This window comes from Hibiscus syriacus, unplaced genomic scaffold (genome assembly GCF_006381635.1).
Source record: "Hibiscus syriacus cultivar Baekdansim isolate YM2019G1 unplaced genomic scaffold, ASM638163v2 tig00112344_pilon, whole genome shotgun sequence".
In the NCBI taxonomy this organism is placed as follows: Eukaryota; Viridiplantae; Streptophyta; class Magnoliopsida; order Malvales; family Malvaceae; genus Hibiscus; species Hibiscus syriacus.
Window position 1 is genome coordinate 923,194 of NW_024063307.1, and position 26,948 is coordinate 950,141.

The window sequence follows — 26,948 nt, forward strand, 5'->3', positions numbered from 1 at the left end:
TCGGTCGCCTATCTTGCGGTGATGGTGGAGAAGAGGCTCGATGATGTGACAGAATAGGTGATGGCTGTCGTTGTGGAAGTGTATAGTCGGGTCGATCAGATGATGGCTCTGGGTGAGGTGATAGCTCTGGGCGAGGTGATAGCTCCCGAAGTGGAGGCTGCTCATCAACCGTTCCATTAAAAAAACGCTTACTAGCTTGCCACCAATCAGTGGCAAGCTCAGCTTCCGTGGGTGTCAACCTCTGTAGAAGAGTGTTGGCCTCCTAACAATATAAAAGCTCAAACAAAGTTAAACGTGTACTAGTAATAACTTGTTTATAAACATATGGTAGTATTTATGTTAACTTACATTATTTATTGTCGTATACCGTAGTAAATCTTCCCATTGCAAGGTCCGTTTCCTCTTCCAGGAAATAGCCCTGGGAATATCATTTGAAGTTTTTATTGCATATGTCTTCATGGCGGGAAAGGCCTCAAATATCCAAATCTACAAACAATATAATAACAAACATTAGTAATTGTTAAATAATTACTTATAATTTTGGAAACATTATATAAAAATTCTTACCTTAAAGGCCCAAATAAAGCCTGCCAAAGTGTATTTGGAACCATCGCCATGCAAACTTTTTCGATCATCCAAGGCAGACGATAACTTATTCCATGTAGCTTTCCATAAATACGAGCCCCACGGAAACAGGTTCCACGCATTTAGGTCTTCTACCAATTTGATTAGATCATTTGGAATAGGTTGTCTGGCCTCTCTGCCTAAAAAGCCGGCATGCAAAAGAATTAGAAGGCATACTCGGACAACGTCGACGTCATCCATCCGAGTAAAACCATCTTTCTTATTCAACAATCTTGTCAGGTCTTCTACGTGTAGATTCGGCCTCTCCAGCTCAAGAAAAACCCGGGATAGCCATGATGGGCGGGTAATGTGTCTAGTGTACCGACCTACATCATCGTGTCCGAAGCGTAGACCGGTGATTAAGCAAAACTCCTCCCGCCCAAAACACGTATACGCCGGTGGAAAATCAAACCATATCTCTTCATCACGACGTTGTATAGTCTCTGGTAGATCGCTAGTCATGGTTTGAAGAAACAGGTGTGTCAACATCGCATCTCCACCGGGATGTTGTACTTTCAGCCATGGCCCGAAGCATGTATCCTCAAATATTTTTCTTTGTGCAGGTGAAAGCTTCGACGCAATTGTTTTGGTCAGGCTGACTTTATTTCTTAAGGTCAATTGAGCCGAATAAAAGTTCTACAAAAACAATAAACATACTAAGTTAGATATACCAAAAACTACAATGTGAAGATATACCAAAAACAATAATAAACATAAAGAGTAGTAGTTTATTCTTCAAACTTAAATTTGCAACACTGTGAATTTCGTATTTGTCTTTGTTTTTTGGTTGAAGTAATGCAATTCATTCAAGTTTCAATTTGCAGAAGAAGAATAGTTTCTGAAAATGAAAATCGCAACACGAAAATGACTATCGCAACGCGAATTTGACTATCGCAACGAGAGAATCGCAACGCGAAACTAAAATCGCGTTGCGATTTGCATTTCGCGTTGCGATTCTCGGTTGATTTAATAAGCAATCTAAGTGAAATGGTTAATCTATTATTGAAATTACCAGTAAACTTATCATCAATTTCAATATGAAAAACCTAATAATAATGCAAAAATTTCAAAAAGAAAATAATTAAAAAAACTAACCCTCGTTGGTTGATTTGGTTGATTTTCCATTTCTGATTGTGATGGTGGCTCTGAGAGATGGAGATAGACGGATTTCGCCGGAGATGGGGACGGATTTCGTCGGAGATGGGTGAGAGAGTGAGAGATGGAGATGGGACTGAGTTGTGATTTTAAGTTTTAGGTTATGAGTTGCGATTACGGGATATACTGTGGACGGTTCAGTGTTCCAATATATTAATATTCGTGTTTGGAATTTAAAAATAAAATACTTGGCCAGGATACTAATGACGCTTTGAAAATCGCATTGCGATTATGTATTATCGCGTTGCGAAAGTCAGTATCTCGTTGCGATTTTGTATTATCGCATTGCGATAGTAAGTATCGCATTGCGATAGTCAGTATCTCATTGCGATTTTCCCAATTCGCGTTGCGATTTACTTATTCGCATTGCGAATTGGGAAAATCGCAACGACACTGTAGACTATCGCAACGCGATTTTCAACTATCGCAACGCGATTTTCAACTATCGCAACGCGAAATGCAACGCGAATTTGCGATAATGGAGATCGCGTTGCGAATTAGCGATCACATTGCGATTTTGTTGGTCATTTTGGCAAATCCGAAAAAAGTTGATTAAAATCGTATATTATATGAGAATTTTGGTCACTGAGGCGATTTTCTCTTAAATTAATGGTTTGGTTGATGAGATACGATTGATTCAATATTGATACTTCAAAGATTTAATAAAAATGACTTGAAGTTTAGAGATAAATGTATGATTTAAATGCACAAATCGAACCACCTAGAGGAAAAAGAATTGTTCTTATTTTTTAAAGTTTCGAGTTCGAACACCAGAAATACCAGGAGTATAAGCGTTCAATGTCAAATGGGTGAGAGTGAGCTATTTTTTTCATTAATTTAGTAAATGAGCACACGCCTACAACAACCCTGCAGGCACTGTCGCTCTCAAGCAACAGACGCCTTTGTTTGGGTCCATTGCCATTCATTAGTCAAATTTCCTTGTGAAAATCATAGCCATGAATGATAGATTGAGAGAGACAAAAAGGGCCCAATTCACTTATGAAAGGCGGCAACTTCGGTTGGCCGACGCTCTGCTATCTGCTTACAGCTATCTTCACTCAACCAGTGGAGCTGTACTCTTTTCCGATATCTTTAATGACAATTGTTTCAAGAAATTCACAAGCTATTTGTACAATTGTCTGATGTCTTTCTCTATGGTGGGTCTGAACCACTAATTAAACTATACTAGCTTGATCAGAGGCTTCATCGCCGTGGCAGAAATAAGGGGAGAGCTTTCCGTCCTTACCGGCATTGAACTTGTTCTCCCCACCGGCTTCTTGCAACAATTTGACCACCTTTCGCATTGAAGGGCGGTTAATGGGAAGAGCATTGGTGCATAGGATACCAATATCGAGTACCCTGCAAATTCGTTCCTTGTAGGTAGAGTCCAGTCTGGGGTCGATTACTTGCTCAGCTCCCTTTTGGTTGTAGCTTGAGGAGACCCATGTTACCATGTCTTTCTCCCCGAACTCGAGATCGGTCAGGGGTTTACCGGTAACTAACTCTAAGAGGATGACCCCGAAGCTGTAGATGTCACTCTTCTCGTTCACTCTTAGGGTATATGCATATTCTGTATACAAATGAAGACATAATGAATCAACAAAGTTTATATTATCATGCCAGTGTACAATTAACCAATCAACAAAAAGCTTCAAGAAGGAACAAACCTGGTGCAATGTAACCATAGGAGCCTGCAATCACAGACATGGATTCCACAGCTTTTCCAACTCCTTGAACAAACTTGGCAACTCCAAAATCTGCAACTCTGGCACCGAATTCTGCATCTAACAATATGTTGTTCGATTTCATGTCCCGGTAAATGATCGGAGGAACACAATCATGATGCAAATAGGATAATCCCTCGGCTGCATCCAAAGCAATCTTATACCTAGTAGGCCAATCTAACAAGCCTCCCTTGCTGCTATGCAACAAATCCCCCACCCATTTGGCATGTACTCGTAAACTAGAAGTTGTCCATCTCCTGCATTGCAACAACACCAGTCTCACGATATTCTTGTGTCGGATTTTTCCCAGTGTTTCGACTTCGGTTTTGAACTCATCTCTCTCTGTATCAGTAGCACTCGGAGAATCTCTTTTCTTGACACCTCCACTGATTTTTTTTACGGCCACTGCATCATCATTACTAAGCATAATTTTGTAAACTTTGCCGGAGGCTCCACTTCCTATCACATTCTCTTCCTTGAGGCAATCCGTGATCGTATTCATTAAAACAGATCTTATGAAATGATATCCACTTGATTACAGTAGCACTTTTCTTGTTCTTTTTGAAACTCTGGTACTTCATGTAGAACCAAACAATCCCTAAAACAAAAATCAGGCCGGCAAACACAAAAATGGAGGTAAGAATCCACATACAGTTATCGTTCTTAGATCGATTTATCTTCGGCCAAAGATCACGATTCCCGATGAAGCTGCCCCTATAAGTTTCCTTGTCATAAAGAGGAGGGAGCTCCCCTGAAAGCTGGTTATTCGACAAATTAAGCACATTCAGCTTTAAATTCTGCAACTCCATTGGAACTTTCCCGAAAATGAGTTACTTGAAAGGTCAAGATAATTAAGCACAGGCAAGCTACCGATATCACCAGGAATACTCCCAGATAGCCTATTGTTAGCCAAATTTAACTCGTTCAAGTTCATCAATCCCTTAACTTCTTCTGGGATCGTTCAATTGATCTCATTTTCACTAAGATCAAGCTTAACCAACTGGCTCAGTTTCACTAAAGATCTAGCAATCTGACCCGTGAACTCATTTTCACTAGCAGATATCTCTACCAGTGTCTCCAAAGAGCCGATTTCATCCGGTAACGATCCGGAGAAGCGGTTTCTGGAAATTGACAGAATGGAGAGATTGTGAGCATTTGAAATCGTCCTCGAAATTTCTCCACCAAACGAATTTTCGGCAAGCTCGAGCAGAAATACTTTGGGTAGCCCCCAGAAGTCGTCAGGAATTAGACCCGAGAAACGATTGTGCTTGAGCCGGACTCGGTCTAAACTCGTGCATCTGCCTAGACTTTCTGGAATTTTGCCTGAAAATGAATTATAAATCAAAATAATATCCTCTAGCTGCCTTTTGGCGCACAAATTCTCTGGAATTTCACCAGAAAACTGATTATAAGATAAATCCAAGCTTTGTAATGGCGAGTTTGCACCAAATTGACTTGGCAATGGCCCGCTGAGTTTGTTATTGAACAATTTCAGCTCGTGCAACTTTTCAGACCGAGTTATGCTCTCCGGTAAAGTCCCTTCAAGCCTGTTGATATAAAGATTCAATGATTGATATATTATGTATAGAATTGTAATGTTTATCATAAACTGCTAAGGTTCTATTAAATGAAAAATGGATTCCTTCAATTGTAGCATGAAAACCCCCAACGTTATACATCTGGGGCACCTCTTACAACTGCATGAAAATACCAACAGTTCCCCACCCGGATCTTACACTTTGTAAAACATAAACTACCCATTAAGGCCGTCGATTACGATCATCTTCTTCTTCATCATCAGAATCACCACCCTCTCAGAAACGTGGATTCTTTTCCTGTTGAATCAAAATTATGGTTTAAAATGTGTGAACAGATGCAATTAGCATCCTATAATCTTTTATTAGTAGTTAATTTTTAAATTTTCTTCCATTCCTAAAGGCATTTTATCTGAAGCATCCATCTCCACCCGAAAGGGTCTCCTGACGGCTCATATATAATTAAAAGCAAGTAAGGGGTACACTAATAACTCAGAGAATGTGGTGAAGCATTACCGGTATAGAGTCATGGTCAGAGGCTCTCCTGGATTCATGATCCAAGGATCTCTTTGAGGACTCACGTCCATAGCGGTCATCCTCTTGGTGTCGCTTCCGATGGTAATCTGCTTTATCAACAATCAATCAAGTCCATGAATAGCTTAAGCAGGTGTTCACATGACAAGAATAATTAGAAATGCACTTCAAAGATAAATACCTCTACCATGACGATAAGAACCACCAAGACCATGTCCCCCAGCATGCCTACCATCTGTAATTATATAACATGTCAGTATGTTTTATCTTTCCTCCAAGCATATTAACACCCGAAACAACAAGAAATGCACATTAATGGACAGAAAAGTCCATAAACACAAAATTTAAATGGCATCCAGGAGATTTTTCTTCAGTACAAAAGAATATACCATGCAGGGAACAAATGATAAGTAGTAATGAAATTTGTATAAACTGAGAAACAAAAGAAAAAAATAACACCTCACTCTGCCAAAAGCAAACGAATTATCTATCAAGAATATAAAATTAAGTCTATTTTTCCATATATGTTCATAATTAATTTACTATAGGAGAGGCTAATCATTTCTAAGAGAGCCAAACATTTTCCCTTTCCACTCGTTATCATCTTCCAGTTTTCATTTGAAGCCATTAGCTTATCATTTTCTTAGTTCTTTAACATATAGCATGCTGACTAGATTCTATAGATCCATATTTTAAAACAAGGAGCATAAAAAAATAGCCATCTTCATGGTTTTATGAGCCCGAAAAATGGAATAAGTCTAACCAACAATGCAAACTATATAGATCTATAATCAGAAGTATGTAGGAACTCACACTGAGGGGCCATAACCGGTGGGAAGGAGCCCAGGGACCCAGCACCATAATCTACGAGCTGCCTTTGTGCTTCCAACTCTCTTTGAACTAACTTTCCATAGCCACCTCTCCATATAGCACGTTAAGGTGGGAGACAATATATAGACAAAAAGGCATTCCGAAGACATCAAAATGCTTTATTAGGCATCAATGATAGTATTTCTCAATGCATAAGATCTCATGAGAGCCGAAACAAGTGATTATCCAAAATTCTGAACAGATAATAGACTTCAGTATTAATATTCCCATGCATGTTTCGTTAGTTTCGGAACAAGATAAGAAATCATTAGAATCAAATTTCAAACAAACAATTGAAAGGATATATCAGGATCATAATCAGTTCGATATTCATCTCGTACCTGCATAAATATAAAACGAGAAAAAGAAGTTTGGCAATTCTCTCTCCATCCCGTTTACATATCATAGATCCATACTATACTAGTCCAAAACTATACATCCAATTCCACAAGCCAAAACAATGTAAATTTTCAATTATATATATGCATTGAACCAAGCATTTGCACAGTTGCAGGCAAAACAAAAAGAACTTACTTGGCCACCACTTCGACCACGGCCCCATTGCCTTCCTTCAACGAATCCCCAATCAAAATCTACACGAATCGGACGGTCGTCAAGAATAGTTCCGCTAATGTAATTAACAGCATCCTCTGCATCTTCCCTAGAATAATACCTGATAAAAAAACACACCAAAAACAAAAACGCAGCAACCAATTAAAGAGCTGTAAAACGAATATTACCAAAATTTACGGGAAAAAGAGAGTTACAAGAAGAAGCAAAATCCACAAGGTGTTTTAGAGTTCTTGTCAAGGCCCATGATTATTTTCTTAATTTCACCGGCTCTAGAGAAAAGCTCGTAAACTTGTTCTTCAGTAGTGTAAAAAGATATGTTTCCGATATAGACGGTGGTCGAATCGAGGAGTGCTTGCTCGAATTCCTCTTAAGCGCCATTGAATCTTCTGTCTCGGTACGCTGAAAGCTTAGCTGGGTCCTATTATTTTGACACCCAAAAAACTAGAGGAAATTTTTCGTCAAATAATTTACATTGAAAGCAAGGAAGCAAATAACGTACCTTGAACAGAGAAGAAATTATCTTCCTTCAAGAGCTCCCAAAAAATCGAGTTGATTGCATCTAATGAATTATAAAGGTCGAGGCCTTTGCCCTTGATGAACACTACAGAAAAGTAGGTAACGTTCAGCAGGCTAATAAAAGATTATTGGGCCGAAACTTTTACGAATAAAAAAGGTTTCTTTCTTTTTTTAGCCTTTGGCCCATTATCGATTTACCCGTTTCGTCTTGACCGGAGAGGCTTCCAAAACCCTAATCCTTGCAGCAGCAGTAGAAAGAAGAAAAGGGTAAATCTTTTGATATCTAGAATACCCCGCTAAGTTGCCAATGACATCGTTTGTGGCCGCCGCAAGATCAGCTCTCCAATCAAGTTTTGATCGCTGCGCTGCAGCTGGGCTCGCCCCAAAATCCAGAGCTGCACCATCGCCGTTTCGTGTCTCCTCAAGGATTCCTCTCTCCAACTGCATTTTCAGGTCTGCCTTTCAACTCAGTAAAGCAAAAAAAAAAAAGTCAAATCTTTTTACTATATATAAAGGAGATCCTCTTTTGGTTTTGGGTGTTGAAGGTGTCCGGTTGAACCAAGCACCGGCTTGCAATCGGTGCTGCCGAATCATTCTGCGACTGCTTCGGGTTTGACGAGTTCGATGCTCACTGTTTCTCGCCGCGGCTATGCTTCACTCTCGGAAGGTATTGGATTTTGGTCTTTTACATTATTTGCTTTCTGGTCTGTTTATAATTGAGCTTCGATGAGAACTCGATTTGCTATAACTCATGTGCTTTTCCCTTTTGTTTTGGCTAATTGGATTCTGCTCAACCTTTTGAGCTCTCTTCCTTAGTCTTGTTTCATTTCTGAATGACTACTAGATCTCTTGTTGCAAGTTGAAGAGACTATTTTGTATACTTTGGGGGCATTTGAGGATTGAAATTTGAAGTAATAGGAGGGATCCATTTGAAAACCAAGTATAAAAGCATATATCTGTTTCTCTTTTGTAGTGTACTTGCATTCAATAGATAAGTAGTGGTTTTATTAATTTGTCTGGTAGAAACTTCTCATGCTTGGCTACCTAGGATGTTACCATGTTACCTTGTCTTTCTTTTCCTCGGTTCGATTTCTGGTTAGTTAGCATCTCCAATGTACTTGTTCGGTTGTTTGTAGTCCTAGGAAAAGTAAAGGTACTTGTTTGTAGTTGCTGTCCTAGGAAATAGGCTCAGATTCAGTTTAGTTTTCATGTATTGAGTCGTGAATTTTATTTTATAAATATTGAGACTACATTCAATTAGCTTCTCCTCACTCTTTAGTAAAAGGGTTTGTGCCCCTCCTTTTCATGTTGTAGGCAAGATGTCGGACAAGCGGAATCTCCGAGATCACAAGCGTAGATTGCTCGCAGCTAAATATGAATTGAGACGAAAGCTTTATAAAGCCCTTTGTAAAGATCCCAATCTTCCTAGTGAAATGCGGGACAAACATCGTTATAAGTTGTCCAAGTTGCCAAGAAATAGTTCCTTTGCACGAGTAAGAAACCGGTGTATTTTCACGGGTCGCCCTCGTTCCGTTTATTCGTTCTTTCGAATGTCTCGTATTGTGTTTCGTGGATTAGCTAATGAAGGTTCTTTGATGGGGATAAAGAAAGCATCTTGGTAGAAAACACCTAACCAATAGAACAAGGGTTAGCTGGCGCCAAAGAAATCACTGGACTTATTTATTTGTTTTCTAGCTTCTTAGACTAGACATGTTATGCTTTTTACTGCTAAGAAGTGATTGAATACAACATAAATGGAGGATTAATGCTTATTTTGTGGTTTCTCTCCAGTCTTTTAAGGCTTTAAGTTGAATGCATTTTGTTTTCCTCTACCTGCTTTATTGGTTTCTATAAGAAGCTCTTCGGTTCTAAGATACTAAGCAATGGCTACTGTGTTTTTATTCCATATAATTCCATCAACGATGTAATATTAGCCAGATATCATCTTTTCATTGTAAAGTTTGAGATATGTTGCTGCAAGATGCTCAATGCACTTATAATGTAACTGTTTCATGTAATTATTTCAGTTTATTGAAATTGATATAAGAACAAATTCAACACAATCAGTAAGGATCTTAGTGATAACATGGAAGTTGAGCCTACACGTTTTCATCAATTAGACAAGCAACCACCATATTTGTTATTAGACATATATAAACCAACTATGTAAATAGTGACTTCTTCACATTAGACACTTTATGTATATGCTAGTATTCTACTACCAAAAGTAAAGTAGATTATATTTTATGAAATATATTGTAACTTGAGCCACTTGATGTAATTTATCGATCGATAATCCTTTAGATTATAAATAATGTAAATTTTAATCATAAATAGATTCATATAATATAACATGAAATCCTTCTTGCGACTTCTTATTACATATTCTTGATAAGCTTTCATGTTCTGAATAAACACACATGTAAGACACTTGAGTAAGCAAGGATGAAGTAGAATTGGGCACATGCAAACACAATTTATGTAAGATCTTTCCTCTACTACTTTATTTGTTTTCTTGGATGATTTTCGTTTCTCTCCTTCACTCTTTCTATAGCTTTAGTACAAGCACAATTTCGTAGTTTTGGATTCTTAATATATCTTGCAGTGCCCTGATTGGTGTCATCTAGATAACTCTCCAGCTCAGTTTGATTTAATGAAAAAAAAACTAAAGAAACAAATGTCTTACACATGTCAAAACAAGAATGCATCATGTTAGTGGTTCTGTTTTCTAGTAATCAGATCAGCCTACTGGCAAAAATCCAGCTTCATTACAGCAGTTCATTTGTGTTGGAATGATTAGAGAACCAAATTAGTTTTTCTTTGATTACTCTCCTGCAACCACCAAGGCCTTCTGTGACTGGTCTCGTTCCACTTCTTCAGTCTCCCCTTCAACCGAGTCCTGCCGTAGATGTTGCCGACAATACCGGATTATTGCCAGTGCTATGAATGCTGTGTGAAGAATCATCAAAGTTAGCCAAAATAGAGGATGAAAACAACCTCACACATTAGTTGATACACTCAACTTACCGATGAAAACACGGGTTTTTACACTAGAGAGATTCCAAAAGACAGTTGCCGCTGAAGCTGCCACAAGCTTTTTACGAGAGCAAGCTCCCCATGCTTCAATGGCTAATTGTTTCATGTACTCAGCTGCATACCAACAAATTCACTTCCATCACTATATTGCAAAAACCAGAAACAAATCATCAAATATTGGGTGGCTATAATTGCGTACCCTTCTGGTTTATTAGACTATAGTAACAAGAGTACAGTTTTGGCATGGTGAAGCTGATGAAAAATCCTGCTCCAATGCAAACAATGATTCCACATCAAAATTTTAGATAAACATAACCTTCATTAACAGAGATTCAATGTAAAATCCTTTACCAAATGCACAAAGTCTCCACAGGGTTATAATGTGGCCATACTCGGCTCCGAGGAACAGCAATGGAGCAACCTGCATTCAGAAGAAAAGATTGCTTCATATATAGTTTTCGAGTTTGTTATCATCAACAACCAAAAAGGGAAATTTTGATTTTGGTAATCACCTTGAGGGTCATGGATGGTTCCCCGGAGAAGAGTTTTCTAATCACTGAAATTGCAAGATTTGTTGCTGGAAGTACCAGTTTAGCTAGTGTCAGAAAATCTTCTTCCCTCAGATTGAATTCATTCTTCTTCTCAACATTATGACACACTGAGTTGGAGAAGAAGGAAACGCCTAAAAATAGAAGACCAATGTGCGATAGCACAGAGAAAATGCTACAGACATGATGAACGATTCAGGGTTAGTGTAAAATTCCATAATGAAAATCAATGGAAGATGAAAAGAACAGGATACATATTACCTAAAAGTAACACCTTTGGTAAAGAAAGAAGATAGGAAACAAAGACATCCGAATCCAAACCAGAGGCTTGATTTTGCAACATCCGTCCACATGACCATATCAGTAATCATCTCCCCGATCCGATCAAGATTACTCTTTTCGCAATCATCAGCTTCTAAAACCATTAAAAACCAACGACATATCAAGAATAAAGAAGCACAAGAAGCCAAAAACCAAGATACATAGAAAAAAAAAACAAAGGGAAAAATGCGTACTAGGGGACAAACTGGAAGAAGGAAGAGAAGGGACCAAACTGGGTTTCTCCTTCTTCGGTTTCCCGCTATGCCTTCTTTTCCTTTGTTTCACCATCTCCTCCCCCAAAATCAAATCCCTCTCATCTCTCAACTCCATCTCCATCCTCCTCCTCGACCTTCTACTATTCCTAGGGGTCCCACATCCCAAAACACCCGTCTGAGCAGCCCTGGTTTTGCGATTCCTACGATAACCACCACCTTGCTCGGCCGCGGAAACTTCCTCCGCCATTTCGATCCTATCGGTGAGTCGGGTTGTTGATTTTCGCAGAGGAGAACCAGGGGAGAGAAGCAGAAGTTCGTGGAGAGGCAAAGAGCTGGTAGACGATCTAAGAGAAAGGGGGGACGGTGAAGCTGGAGTAGTCACTTTCTTGGGGGAAGGCGAAATGTGGTCCAAAGAGAGAAGTGGGAGATTGGGTCTTTCTCGTTCTCCGGATCCAGCAACGGAGGAGTAGCCGATTCTTGCTAGACGAGAAACTGATTTGGACTGAGCGTTCGAAGGTGGGGTCGAAATGGGATCCATTATTCGAATAGATTGCTGGTGTTTCTTCGAATTTATTGCGAGCTAGCTAGATTTCCGGGAATCGGTGAGAGAAAAGTCGAGGAATTAAAAGATGTGATGAGGAATCTTGGGGAGTTGTGTTGAAGAAATATAGAGGGATCGTTGAAGAAATGGAAAGAGCCGTTGGAGGACAATGGGGGAGGGATTTGATTTTGATCTCTTTTGGAATTTTTAAGGAAGTTTTTCAAAGGGAATGTGGGTCCCTCTTCTCACAACGGTAAGAAAATGGAACGGCCCATCTTGGTTTTCCTTTGTCGTGGGTCCAACCATTTAAATCCTTAGTTGGGCCTGCTTTTGGAATCCTTTCCAACGATCTACGCCTTTCTCTTAGACGCTTCATATTTCGTATATTCAGAATCAGAGTTTTTTTTTTAAATAATTTTTTTCAATAATTCAAAAAACATTGATAGAAAAGTCGATAGTTTTATTAAAAATAGAAAATATTCAAGATTACAATGAAGATTTATAAGCATAACCGCAAACTAAAATATAATTAGGACATTTTCCTATAATCATTGACATAAAAACTTAGGGATGTAAAAAGCTTACCAGACTTGTAAAACTGACTGAAACCGAATCGAGTCAAAACAAATTTGACTTGAGTTGTGGCTAACTCGAGTCGAAACTGGTGTTGACCTGAACCCGAGTTGGACATGGAAATTGTGGATTTGAACCCGACCTGTACCTGATCTGAGAACGTCTTAAACCTGAATTGAACAAAAAATATGATAACTAAACCCGATCTGCATCCGACTGATATGAACTCGAACCTAATACTAACCTGATAAATAACTGGTATTACCCGACCTCTTATGAATCTGACCTATAATTGACTTAACATGTAAATGATCTAACTTATTATTGAATTGATATGATATTTATCTTACTTATATATTACCATTGAACTGAATTGATCATTATGAGCATCATACAACAATTTTTCAATTGCAACAACGTTAGCCAAATACAAGTTAGAAGTGAGATACTTAGAACCAGAGAACATAGTAGTCATTTCATAAAAAGGCTCAAGAAAATCATAGATTGTTTGAACAGTTTCTCACTCATTATCAATAATGATATCCAACTCATTTTCCCTATTAACAAACAAGTCACAATAAGAATATGAAGTGCAAGCAGACCACCTATCAATTACCTTCAAACTTAAAGATTAACTCACCATAATATAGAGAAGGAAAACTGCGAAAATTTAGTATTTTAGACTGAAGTTTCCAATTATTATCAACATAATAAGCAGTAAAAGCAAAATAAGAATGTGAAGTGCAAGCAAACAACCTATCACACGTAAAACAAATACGACTTGAAACAGAATGCATTGAATCAAGTAGCATTTTTTTTTATGTTTTTCATGCTCTAACATGCAATACGTAACAATATACCTAGATATATCCTTAACAAAAGAATTAAGGTAATGATGCAAATCCCTAAGTTTTTCATGCTCAACAATTCACATTATTTGTTTTGATCAAAATAACTTACCATACTAGGATTTTCAGCAATAAAATTCTTATAAGCTTGGCATTTCTCAGTATACCTTCTAGGGTTAGATCTACCTATATAAGAATTAGCTTTATACATTTTCACTTTGCAATACTTACACTCGGCATAAACAGAAACATCGACAGATTTGATAAAGGTGTAGTGCTCCCAAACAGGAGAAGTTCATCTTCCAAACTCGGATGAATATGTGGTCTTCCTCTTAGAGGATTTATTAACACCAATTGCTTCGGACATTTGATCGTTTACATCCCCTTAAAAACTTAGGGTTAGTATACCAGTCACATAAAAATTTAAAAAAATATATTTAAGGAATCGAACAGAGAGGTGATGGTGTAGTTTACCTCTTTCAGAATGATATTCATTCTGATTTGTTGGGGTTTCTCTTACAAGACAAAAAAGAAATTATTAATTCGAATATTAAAATTTAAAATAAAAAAATAAAAAAGGAATGAAAAAAATACATGGAAACTATAACTCATAAGACAAACTATCCATGAAACCATACAAAAAATAAAGGTTTCGAATGGAAATGAGTAATAGTCTCGGTTAGAGTAAATAAACAGAGACAGAAGTAGATGAACAGTCTTAGTTAGATCTAGGGTTACAGAAGATAAACAGAGACAGAAGAAGAAAATGATGAATAATATCGATTAGGGTTATAGAAGATGAACAAAAGAAGAAGAAGAAAAAGAGGCTCAATTAAGGTTTAATGTTAGAGAAAATGAACATAGATAGAAGATGAATATGTTCAATTAAGGTTTAGGGTTAGAAAAGATTAACAGAGACATAATATGAAGAGGCTCGATTAGGGTTTAAGGTTAGAAAAGATGAATATATAAAGAATAAGAAGATGTTTAGTTAGGGTTTGAGGTTAGATAATAAGAAGTTGAACGATGAACAATATTGGGTTTGATCTAAAAAATAGTTTGGGTTTTGGTTTTTGGGTGTTTGTAAGGATGAAACAAGGGTTTGGGGGTGAATATAGATGAATAAGTGTTAAGGGTTTAGGGTTTGATCAAAAAATAGGTTGGGTTTTGGTTTTGGGTGTTTGTAAGTATTAAATAAGGGTTTGGGGATGAACAATGGTTAAATTTGGGGTGTTCGATAAAAAAAAAGGATAAGGTTTGTGTTTTAGTATTTGTGAAGATCAAAAAATGGTTTTTGGGATGAACACGGATGAACAAGGGATGAATTTGGGGTGTTTGATTGAAAAAATAAAAAAAAAATTGGGTTTAGGGTGTTTGTCGATAAGTTTCTAGAGATAAATCATAGAATTTCGAAAGAATTGGAGTGTTAGAGAGAGAGAGAGCATAATCACAAAATGAGAAAAAAAATGACTGAAATTAGAAAAATTTTGGTTTATATATTAGTCCAAATTCAAACCTCTTGGCCCGCGTGCTTGTGAAGTTCAATTGGCATTGTAGCATCGTCCCCATGTTTTAAATTTATTCAATTTAGTCCAAATTTGATGATGAACTTTAATATTTATATTTTTAATTTTTTCAATTTGATCCCTATATATTTTTCAATTCTTTTAATTAATATTATATGTATAAACTATATACTTTATACTAATAAACTATATAGTTTATATTGATAAACTATATAGTTTATGCATAGTATATATAATATAATTCATAGAGTTTATACTAATGAACTATATATATTATATAGTTCATATATATTTGTTCATATAGTTTATACATATATAATAATAAAGTATAATATTCACACACACACACACACACACACACACACACACACACACATATATATATATAGTTTATACATATAGTTTAACACACACACACACACACACACATATAGTTTATACATATAGTTTATAGTTCATTAATAAACTATATAGTCTATATATGGTTCATATATAAACTATATAAACTATATATAGTTTATACCTATATAGTTTATCTATATAGATGATCTATATAGTTTATATAAATAATTTACATAGTTTATAGTAATAAATTATATAATTTATATTAATAAACTATATAGTTTATAGTAATAAACTATATATATATATATATATATATATATATATATATATATATATATATATATATATATATAAATAGTTTATATTAAAAAACTATATAGTTCATATACATTTTATATAGTTTACATATAGTTCATTAATAAACTATATACTTTATATAATTTATATATAGTTCATATATACAATATATTGTTTATAAATAGTATATACATATAAACTATATAGTTTATATATATATATTATATTATTATATACTATATATATATATATATTATTAAATACTATATATATATTATAATTGTTTTAATTTTTTCCTCAACGAAATGAATGCAATTTACTATATTTTCTTCACATTTGACAATTATTTCGATTTCATCCTTTTGTGTTCTTTAATTTATTTAAATTTTAATTCGTTCACTTTCATATTTATTAAATTTAGTCCTTAAATTTATATTTGTATATGAATTTGGCCCATTCTTATTTATTATTTATATTTTTGTAATTTGCCCAAATTTTTTTAAATGGGTATACTTTAGTCATTTTTTTATATTAATTTCAAGCTCACATTTTAAAATTATTTCGATTTGATCCCTCATAAATACGTGTTGTTTAATTTATTTAAATTTTTATTTGTAATTTCATATTTGTTTAATTTAGTCCTTAAATTTATATTTTTATAAAAATTGATCCATGATTATTTATATTTTTTGTAATTTACTCTAAATCATATACAATTATAAATTGCAATTCAACGTTCAAAAAAGATGAAAAATAATTAATCCAAAAATAAAAAATGACCCGACTTGAAATTAATCTGTATCCAATCAAGATATGACCTGAATTTTATCTGTCAATAATGTGACCCGATCTGAACGAGATCCGAATGAAGTTCATCTGAACCTGAATTAACTTGGTGTTTCGGACTTGAACTATTTTGACCTAAACTGACATCGATCCGAACTGAAATGAACCCGACCTGAACGCGAACTAAATCTGGTGTCAAATCAACCTGAAAATGACCTGAACCCGACCTGATCTGAGTCGAACCATCAAATTGGCCTAACATAACCAGTTTCCGATTTTACCTGATTTGGCGGGATCCGGTTGAAACCTAAACGATTACCTGATTTTACATCCTTACAAAAACTAGCCACATAGATTACACAATGAGCAAAGAAAGAAAATGTTAAAAAACCTAACAAAAAAAACTCAAACAAAATAAATATACGAATAAATCTGATTGTATTGGCAAACGAACCATAAAAGGGATGAAGCTACTGAAAGATCACAGAAAAATTGCCAATCAGAGTCGAGCGACGTGAGAAAACTATCCAAGAACGCAAAATTCATATCCAAATCAATCTGATGGTTCAAAGCAAGGAAAATCATCATGATAACAAATAAACGCCATTTTGATCAGTCGTGGCGATGTCAAATCCAATCCTGAGATAAAATATAAACAAAAACAACGGCCAAACAACCCAAAACTACCGAAAGACAGAGAAAAACATATCATAAAGGTAGAGTTAAATATGTCACAAAAACATACTTATTTTTATTAAAAAAAACTATAATAGAGACAAAGAAAAAATATATTCGGTAACCAACATCAAAATCAGTATATCTGTCAGCTAAACAAAATCAAACTAAAAAAAATTGATTTGATCTAAAAATGACACAAATTGTAAAGGGGAGAGTGGAGGGAGGTAGCGGGTAGAGTACTATATCGCTGAATATAATATGTATTGGCTACATGTCAAAAACTCTAATATTTTACAAGGTTTGACCTCATATATCACATCTTACGATACCTTATTTATTTATCTTCTTATATGTCGAAAATTACGTATTTAATTTTTTACACGCAAATTCTTTAGCTTCATGCAAATTTACATTTTCGAATAATATTTTCAATTTCAACCATCCGAAAAATCTTCCTCTCTAGAAAGAGAACCCTAGAAGACAATACCATAGATGGAGTATTAATTTGTAATCTCTGGATTAACCACCACTACTTGTATCGTAAAGCAATGTATTTTATCCTTTCAATGTACCGTTTAATGATTTCAATCTAACCTTCTTGCCAGAATAACACGGACACTGGACGCATGAAAATTATGTTTAGCCGACGGTAGGGCATCGACGGTGGCTTCTTCGGCTGCCAGGGTGGTCCTGAAGCTTGGAAAATGAGAGGGGTGGCCATGACCAAGTGGAATGATGTTGTCCGTTAACAGGTTGCGATATCCTGGCACGGTGGTGGCTGACGCCGCCTTCAGCACTTCAGCTCTCTGTTTCAACCTCCGTTTTCTATCTGCTTCTGCTTGCAATGGTGTCCGGAGTTCAAGAGCTTTAATATAGGAGTGCTGCTGCTTCAACAACTCCTCAAGGTCCAATCATTTTTATTTTATTTATTTATTCATTCCTACGTTAACCAATCATTTACCTAAAATAAATTGGAAATCACATTCAGCCTTCAATTCTGCCACTTTATCCAAAATATAAAGTTGACACTTGGTCTTGATACAAAATACGTATGACAGTAAGCTTACAAGTTTTTTAAAGTTATTTTTAATTTTATTTTGAAAATAATAAAATTTTATAATAAAGATTTACAATCATAATCGTAAATTAAGCACATAATTAGGGAAATTTCCTATAATCATTGAAACAAAACTAGTAACTTAAGATCATATAAATACCATACAAGGAAAGATTAAATCTAACCAAGAAACTCGAACAAGAATAGATACAAATATATCTGATCACATCGACAAATGAACAACAAAAGGAGATTAAGCTATTGAAAGACCACCGACTAACTGCAAATCATACTCGAGAGACACAAAAAGCTATCCACGAACGCAAATTCAGTATCCAAATCCAATCAGGAGTCCAAAGCAGGGAAATCACAAGATATTAGATAAATGTCATATTGATCAGTTGTGGTGATATCAAATCAATCCTTAGAAAAAATAAATAAAAACGGTCAAAGAGTTGAAAAAATGACAAAAAACATAAGAAAAAATGTAGATGAAAACGTGTAACACATATAGACTTATTGAAAATAATAAAATAAAAATATAATATAAAAAAAGAAAATAAAAAATATCGGTGGTCGACAATTAATATTAAAATTAGTGTTATTGTCAATCAATAAAAAAAATGAACGAATAAGAGAAAATTAGAATTTTTATATTCTTCAATTTTTAAAAAATGACAAACCCAGCAAAATTGATATCAATTGAATATTTAACCGACAGAATATAGCTAATATTCTAGTAAAGTTATGCAGTTAAACTAGGTGCTTACTAGGCCAACTGATATAGATGTTGCGTGGTCCCACAATTAACCTATAATTATTTATTATTATAACTCTACTTAAACTAAATTATTTTGAGAATTTAAATTATTAGGTGTCGATGGCGGTTTGTCACTTTTTCCGTAACTATGATAAATTAATTAATTGTTTATTTTTAAAAATCAAACATCTACGATAAAAAAAACTAACCATTGTTATTGATACTATATATTTTTGAGTTACAAAAAAATATTATTATGCTTATAAGTAAGTCCAATAAAAGTAAATAATTATTTATATGGTATAATTATTTAAAATTTCTTAATTATTTAAAATTTCTTAATTATTTTTTAAGATAAATCATCTCAATTGTTTATAAGGTATTTTCTGAGGAATATATACCTCAATTGTTAAAAGATAGGTACATATTATTAACAGAGATGGATTCAAATGGTAATCATTTTGATATCACTCAAGTAAAGTATTAAGTTTAAATATTTGTGTATGTAAAAAAATATCCGCTAAAAGACTCATATATCAAAACTAGATGTGTAACGCGATTTGTTCGGATTTATCATATCATGAGCTCATATATATATTATTGTTCGTCTAAGTCTAGATGAAATAGAAAATTATATCATTAATTGCAAAATGGAACAACGTTAAATTCAAAACCTAGCACTTAACCCATCAATTGAGATGAATAATATATACGCAATTATTACTATTTTTCAGGCGGCAAATCGTAGATAAGGACGAGAGCGTACGCTCTTTTGTTGTTGTTGTTAAAGTTGATTTAAGAGCTTCATTTGGCTGACCAAACTCAACGATATTATGATTGAAGAATTAAGTCAAATAAATATTCTAATTACACCTAAAACTTGAAATACCCTGCCTAATTCTTTGTAACCAATAACTAATTGAGTCGCCATTGCCCCAATTACCCACATGGATGAACCGAAGGAGATTGCTTTTTAGAATTTTATATAATTTAATTATGTTCTTAATTTTTGTTAATAATTCGATATTAAATTTTACGCCCATCTACTCTACTTTGCATTACTCTTCAAAACGCAGCGTAAGATGCGGCAGTGTAATTTACTTTACTTGACCCACTCCACCTAAATTGCGACAAAATCCAACTCTATTATGTTATAGGCTTTTGTTTAGGCCGAGGCTTATGCTATTGCTATGATTACTTCAAAACTCGATTCAATACTTTTGGACACACCGATCATTTAATGACGTTCACATGCTACTGGACCAGAACCCATTCTATATTGTCCAAGAATATTGAATCTGAGGTGAAATTGGTTAGATATTTATTTATTTTTTATTTATTGGTTTTGAATATCAATATATTATTTTTAAAAAAATAAATATAAAACAAGATAAAATAAATTAATTTTTAACTAGGAGAGTTGTCGAATAAAATAAAACGATACTTGTAGATTGAGTACAATTAGCTTTATCTTTTAAAGATTTTAATTAGAGTATTTTAAAATTTAAAACACAATTTAATGACTAATGACCGGATGATTTGAATACATCTATGAGTTAATTAGGTGTTTGACTGAGGCGCCGCCCAAGTTAGGAGGCAATGCGATACATTGTACGAGTTTATGTGTCACGCGGAAATTTCGAGACAAGCGGCGACGTAGTTGATGTTGTGCCGGCTTTTGCATTCACCGCTTTGCACTTTTCCTTCACGCTTTTCCCTTTTTGAGTGGATTCCACTCTCCACTCAATTTCCAGTCTCAACCCCCAACACAGCCCACGTATGCCTCTCTCCAAGGTTAACTAATTCAAAATTCAATAAATCTGCTACTACTATTTATGGGGGAGCGCGTTGTTTTGCAAAAGTGGGGGAAAATGACAACCTCCCTCGGGTGCTTTTAAGAGATGACTGATGACCAATTCAAACGACTGACAGAATCAGCTAATATTTGGAATTTGTTTTCCTATACCGACAGATAAGAGAGAGAAGACAGTAAATTCAGAGCCACGGATGAAGCGACGCGTGTCCACTGCGATTCCCTATGGTAGCTTCTGTCATCCGCTCCTGCTCCTATTTAATACGACTGATCCACACGTATTTGACTCAAAACAAGTTACACCTACGGTAAGAGAGGAAGTTGTTATGGCTCCCAAACGCAAAAATGGAAGCAAAATCTTGATGAAAGCAGACGTTGTCGGCAACAAAGATGTGCATTATAGGGGCGTAAGGAAGAGGCCATGGGGGAGATACGCCGCCGAAATCAGAGATCCCGGCAAGAAGAGCCGTGTTTGGCTCGGTACTTTTGATACGGCTGAGGACGCTGCAAGAGCCTACGACGCTGCGGCGCGTGAGTTTCGTGGGCCCAAGGCTAAGACCAACTTCCCTTTACCGGATGAAATGGTCGGCTACGTGAGTGACAACAAGGTCAGGTACCAGAACCAGCAGAGCCCTAGCCAGAGCAGCACGGTCGAGGAATCGTCCAGCCCAACGGTGGAGCGTGGAGTCAACAGTGTGAACGGGGCCGTAGCCAGATACCCTTTCGCGTGCCACCAGCAGCTGGCTCTGACCGGTCGACTCCCCAATGGTAGGATTGGTGGTATGGTTCAGTCGCGGCCGATTCTCTTTTTCGAAGCCTTGGCTGGAGGAGCTGAAGGTGTTGCTCGAGTTTATCCCGTTCGGTTCGAGCCTGTCGAAGTTCAGCTGGGTTTGGGTTTCGCCGGCGTTGCCCGGAGTGAACCGGACTCCTCATCGGCCAGTCCTTGTAAGGCAAGGATAGCAGCCCCTCTCCTCGACCTGAATCTTCCTCCTCCGGTCGATGCTTGATATTTCGTATCTTTTTTCAATTTTCACGGCGTCATCTTAATCCTCTGCATCTGAAGAGTTGGGAAGGTTAGGGGGGAAAAACTGATATTAATCCCTGTATTTTCTAATATTTTTAGCCACGGTTTAATCCTTACTCTGATGTAAATAATTTTCGACAGTAATCGGTGTTTGTTTTTAGAAACCGAGAGGAAAATATTATACATTATCCTATATGTTTTTGGTGTATTCTCTCATTCAAGATTAACCAGTTCTTTATTTCCGAGATAAATTATTTAAATATCAAATCTTTATTATTCAGTTTGTTGTACTTTACGCTGTGATGTAACCCAATAAATTTACGCTTTTGTTGTACTTAAAATAGGACTAAAATAAAGATAGAACGACTCTTTCCCCACCAATTCATGCCAACAGTGACGGTATAGAAAAGGAAACAAGAAAGCTCAAGTTTAACATAAAATAAGCACAGCGAGTATTACGCGTCACCGACGGCAAAATAATAGTAAAGAAATTCAGGAATGGAGGGGAAAGTATCGGGTGACACTTGACAGATGGGTGCTGGTTTATGGTAATAGCCGGCTAGCGGTAGGCACGTGTACTTTAATTTGATTTTGGTCACCCAATTAAATCGACGTAGATTAATGTCCAATAATAATAAATATTTTTTTTATAATTATGTAATTAAAATATTCTTATAAAAATCATTTTAAGTGTTTAATGTAACTTGACAAATTATGTGTTTATTATTAAATATAATTAATTGAGTTAAGTGTAATTTACTCTTAAATGAATGGAATTGGTGTTGAAAACAGGGGATTAGCTGTAAGAAAAGGTCGTCTGTCCTGAAGCTGTTGGACAAACAGTGAAGTGGCGGCAGTAGCGTGTAGCGGATAAAGTGGGTCCCACACGGAAACCAAAGAGCAGCACGTCACTCGGTGGGGAGGGTCCCTCTGTTCGTCGGCGAAATCTGTGGAGTAGATTTCGCACCGCTTGTTCCATGACGATACCGTAACTACACGTGTCATTTCATTTTTGTCGAATTCTGTAGTTTCTCTTTGGTTTTTCAAATAATCTATTGGTGGGAGTGTTACCTTTGGTTCCATCTTGTGGCGCGTGGAGATTCAAAAATAACATAAGAGGGAGAAAGAACGATAGACGGCACGTGAAGGGGGAGCGGTTGAGTACGGCACACAGAAGCCGTGGAAAGAGAGAAAATAATAGGAGAAACTACTTATTTTTTTATAAAAGCCAATAGTATTATTAGAAAAATAAAATTATTTAAAATTATAATATTTTTTTATAATTGTAAACTAAATACATATTTAAATTTTTTATAACATTAAAACTAATCTTTTTAGATCAAAAGACCGTACATGGAAAATGTTAAAAATCTAATTAAGAAACTTAAACAAAAATATATATGAATAAATTTGATTGCATTGACAAACAAATCATAAACGAGAATTAAGTTATTGAAAGATCATCGAGAGAGTCGAGCACCGTGATAAACTATCTACAAACGTAAAATCACATATTCAAATTCAATCAAAATGTCTATAATAAGGAAGATCAACAAGAATTAAAATAAATGTCTTGATTTGTTGTGACATTGTTAAATCCAACTATAAGAAAATATAAATAGAAGAATGGACAAGCGATCAAGAAAAAAAGTTAAAAACATACCACAAAGATAAAGATAACCGTCCAGGCGATTTTCCCGATATCACCGGTGAACAGTATATTTCCCGATTTAACACCGGTCAGATTATATTTTTCGATCTAACACCCTTAGCAGTAAAGCACACCCCCTGCACCGCGCTATACGATGATGTGGCGACACGTGGGGTATAGCACGCCCCCTGCACCGCGCTATACGGTGATCTGGCATACACGTGGGTATAGCGCGGCCCCTGCAGCGCGCTATACCTTGATATCTGACACGTGAGGTATTATTTATTATCTTTATTTTAATTTTTTTTACCGTGGCTTGATTTACCGGTGAACAGTATATTTCCCGTTATATTTTTTCTTTTAATTTAATTTATATTTTATTCTAGTTATTCTTTTGTTTGTTTATTTTCATGTATGTTATAATAAAGGTATGCTTTTTTTTCATTTATTTATTATCTTTATTTTAATTTTTTTACCGTGGCTTGATTTTAGCAAATTTATTTTGTTTCATTTTCCCATATTGGTTCGATTTTTTAAAGTGAACTTTAATTATTTTCCATATTTGATTTAATTTGCATGTTTGTCTCAATTTGACTTTAATGCTCTTAATTTAGTTTTTCCTTCCTTAGGATATACGTGATTCATGCTACGGTTTCCATCCTATTTTGATTCTTTTAATTTCTTAATTATATTTCCTTTTATTAAAAATTATTTATCTTTGCATCTATATTAATTTGGCAATTTTCTTGACATATCACCGGTGAACAATATATTTTCCGATCTACTTTTTCTTTTAATTTAATTTATATTTTATTCTAGTTATTCTTTTGTTTGTTTATTTTCATGTATGTTATAATAAATGTATGCTTTTTTTTCATTTATTTATTATCTTTATTTTAATTTTTTTTACCGTGGCTTGATTTTAGCAAATTTATTTTGTTTCCTTTTCTCATATTGGTTCGATTTTTTTAAAGTGAACTTTAATTATTTTTCATATTTGATTTAATTTGCATGTTTGTCTCAATTTGACTTTAATGCTCTTAATTTAGTTTTTCTTTCCTTAGGATATACGTGATTCATTCTATGGTTTCCATCCTATTTTGCTTCTTTTAATTTCTTAATTATATTTTCTTTTATTAAAAATTATTTATCTTTGCATCTATATTAATTTGGTGATTTTTTCGATATATCACCAGTGAATAGTATATTTTCCGATCTACTTTTTCTTTTAATTTAATTTATATTTTATTCTAGTTATTCTTTTGTTTGTTTATTTTCATGTATGTTATAATAAATGTATGATTTTTTTTCATTTATTTATTATCTTTATTTTAATTTTTTTACCGTGGCTTGATTTTAGCAAGTTTATTTTGTTTCCTTTTCCCATATTGGTTCGATTTTTTTAAAGTGAACTTTAATTGTTTTTCATATTTGATTTAATTTGCATGTTTGTCTCAATTTGACTTTAATGCTCTTAATTTAGTTTTTCATTCCTTAGGATATACGTGATTCATGCCATGGTTTCCATCCTATTTTGATTCTTTTAATTTCTTAATTATATTTCCTTTTATTAAAAATTATTTATATTTGCATCTATATTAATTTGGCGATTTTTAATAAAAGGATGAATCACGGCATGAATCACGTATATCCTAAGGAAGGAAAAACTAAATTAAGAGCATTAAAGTCAAATTGAGACAAACATGCAAATTAAATCAAATATGAAAAATAATTAAAGTTCACTTTAAAAAAATCGAATTAATATGGGAAAAGGAAACAAAATAAATTTGCTAAAATCAAGCCACGGTAAAAAAAAATTAAAATAAAGATAATAAATAATACCCACGTGTCAGATGTCTAGGTATAACGCGCTTCAGGGGCCGCGCTATACCCACGTGTATGTCAGATCACCGTATAGCGCGGTGCAGGGGGCGGGCTATACCCCACGTGGCGCCACATTATCGTATAGCGCGGTGCAGGGGGCGCGCTTTACTGCTAAGGGTGTTAAATCGAAAAATATAATCTGATCGGTGTTAGATCAAAAAATATACTGTTCACCGATGATATATCGGGAAAATCGCCAAACGTCCAACACACATAAAATTATTATTGTTAAAAAAAGATAAAAGAGAATCCCACTATCACTTCAATTTCATTTTGACCAAAATTCTTTCTATCACTTTTTGTTAAAATATTAATATAAGATAATATCATATCGTCGTTAGAAAAATAAAATAATACTATATCAATAGTTTTATTGAATTTTGAAAGAACATAATTAAATGATGAAAAAAACATAATCAAAACGAAAGTTAAATGACTGAGTAGATAGTTTACCCAAAAATACTGTGATGTGGCCGAGTGTGAAAAGACAGAGAGTGATAAAGGCCAGGCCGCCGCTGTAGGGTGCATTTGTTTGTTCATCGGGGATCAAGTTCTGGGTAGTTGTTTAGTGGGGTCGGTTGCCCTTTATTTTTGGTGTTGCATGTTTGCGAGCCAAGTGTATGGGGCACGTTTAATGCAACCATCAATAAAAAGAAGACAAAAAAAAAAGTTGAGCGGGCGGCTACTATTTACCAAGTGCTAAAATGCTGTCAAAATCAACACCGCCTCGATTGGGGGACTCGTGGCACTATGACAGCGAGGTGCGGTGGCTTTTGTGGCTTTCGGACCTTTTCCCCTATTTCACTATCATCCTTCATTTTGGAAAGCTAGTTTCATTATATCACATCAATCTTCACTCGGTAATTAAACTATGTTGTAAACTTTATTTTCATTCGCCATCCATCTTAAACTTTATTATTATTTCAGCCACCCATTTTAAATTCTGTATAACTGGAGCCTTGTGTAAAGTTTTTTTAATGACTAAAATTGTTGGGTGTATTTCAACAAAAATGGTCAAAAATTGTTTGGTAATTTTTTATGATTAAAATAAAAAATTATGAAAAATAGTAGCATAAGATGTAATTTACCGTAAAGGAAATCATCGAGTGAACAATGTCTTGTATGTAATCACCAAATGAAAACGCATGGTAGAAGATAGCTGGCGGGTAGGACCACCCTTGAGAAAGCAAGGGTTAAAGATGAAAAGGGAGCTATATTATGGAAAGTGGGAGGGTTGAGGGATTGTCATTTTCGTTGTTCTATTTTGTGATTTTGGACACGAGTCATGTTGTGTTTCTAGAGGAAAGAAGGGCAGTAGATGTATGCTATTCCTTGCAACTTTTCTTTTACCATATAATTCACCATCCGATCACAACTTGCTCACGCCACTAATCATGTTTTTTTCTTTTGAACAAAATACATGAATCGTTTGTGATATAATGACTACAACCTTTTTTACAACTAGCTCCCGTACTATCGCGAACCACTCCGCCACAAGCTGCCAGCCCGGTTTC

General features: G+C 35.1%; 3 protein-coding genes and 2 pseudogenes across 3 annotated transcripts; 2 read left to right on the forward strand and 3 right to left on the reverse strand.

Moving 5' to 3' along the window:
• Nucleotides 1-2,818: 2,818 nt before the first annotated feature.
• On the reverse strand, nt 2,819-5,216 carry LOC120178135 (annotated as a pseudogene).
• Nucleotides 5,217-5,263: 47 nt separating this feature from the next.
• On the reverse strand, nt 5,264-7,718 carry LOC120178223 (annotated as a pseudogene).
• A 57-nt stretch (nt 7,719-7,775) lies between these two features.
• On the forward strand, nt 7,776-9,397 carry LOC120178083 (ribosomal protein S14, mitochondrial-like). Its single transcript, XM_039184031.1, has 3 exons — nt 7,776-7,984; nt 8,077-8,198; nt 8,846-9,397. The coding sequence occupies exons 1-3, from the start codon at nt 7,839-7,841 to the stop codon at nt 9,151-9,153; spliced, it is 576 nt and encodes a 191-aa protein (XP_039039962.1). The 5' UTR covers nt 7,776-7,838; the 3' UTR covers nt 9,154-9,397.
• Nucleotides 9,398-10,161: 764 nt separating this feature from the next.
• On the reverse strand, nt 10,162-12,273 carry LOC120178112 (reticulon-like protein B18). Its single transcript, XM_039184056.1, has 7 exons — nt 11,631-12,273; nt 11,377-11,530; nt 11,080-11,290; nt 10,919-10,988; nt 10,767-10,832; nt 10,559-10,681; nt 10,162-10,480 (listed from the first exon to the last, which is right to left on the reverse strand). Exons 1-7 carry the CDS (start codon nt 12,187-12,189, stop codon nt 10,356-10,358), a joined length of 1,308 nt encoding a protein of 435 aa, XP_039039987.1. The 5' UTR covers nt 12,190-12,273; the 3' UTR covers nt 10,162-10,355.
• An 8,898-nt stretch (nt 12,274-21,171) lies between these two features.
• On the forward strand, nt 21,172-22,141 carry LOC120178158 (ethylene-responsive transcription factor 9-like). Its single transcript, XM_039184097.1, has one exon. It carries the CDS (start codon nt 21,202-21,204, stop codon nt 21,880-21,882), a length of 681 nt encoding a protein of 226 aa, XP_039040028.1. The 5' UTR covers nt 21,172-21,201; the 3' UTR covers nt 21,883-22,141.
• The last annotated feature ends 4,807 nt before the right edge of the window (nt 22,142-26,948 follow it).

Coding starts and splice junctions, on each gene's coding strand:
- LOC120178083 (XM_039184031.1), top strand. CDS start 7,839: ATGACATCGTTTGTGGCCGCCGCAAGATCAGCTCTCCAATCAAGTTTT. Junction 7,985..8,076: donor CTCTCCAACTGCATTTTCAG/GTCTGCCTTTCA, acceptor TGGGTGTTGAAG/GTGTCCGGTTGAACCAAGCA. Junction 8,199..8,845: donor CTATGCTTCACTCTCGGAAG/GTATTGGATTTT, acceptor TTCATGTTGTAG/GCAAGATGTCGGACAAGCGG.
- LOC120178112 (XM_039184056.1), bottom strand. CDS start 12,189: ATGGATCCCATTTCGACCCCACCTTCGAACGCTCAGTCCAAATCAGTT. Junction 10,989..11,079: donor AACCATCCATGACCCTCAAG/GTGATTACCAAA, acceptor TTCTGAATGCAG/GTTGCTCCATTGCTGTTCCT. Junction 10,682..10,766: donor TAGTCTAATAAACCAGAAGG/GTACGCAATTAT, acceptor GTTGGTATGCAG/CTGAGTACATGAAACAATTA.
- LOC120178158 (XM_039184097.1), top strand. CDS start 21,202: ATGGCTCCCAAACGCAAAAATGGAAGCAAAATCTTGATGAAAGCAGAC.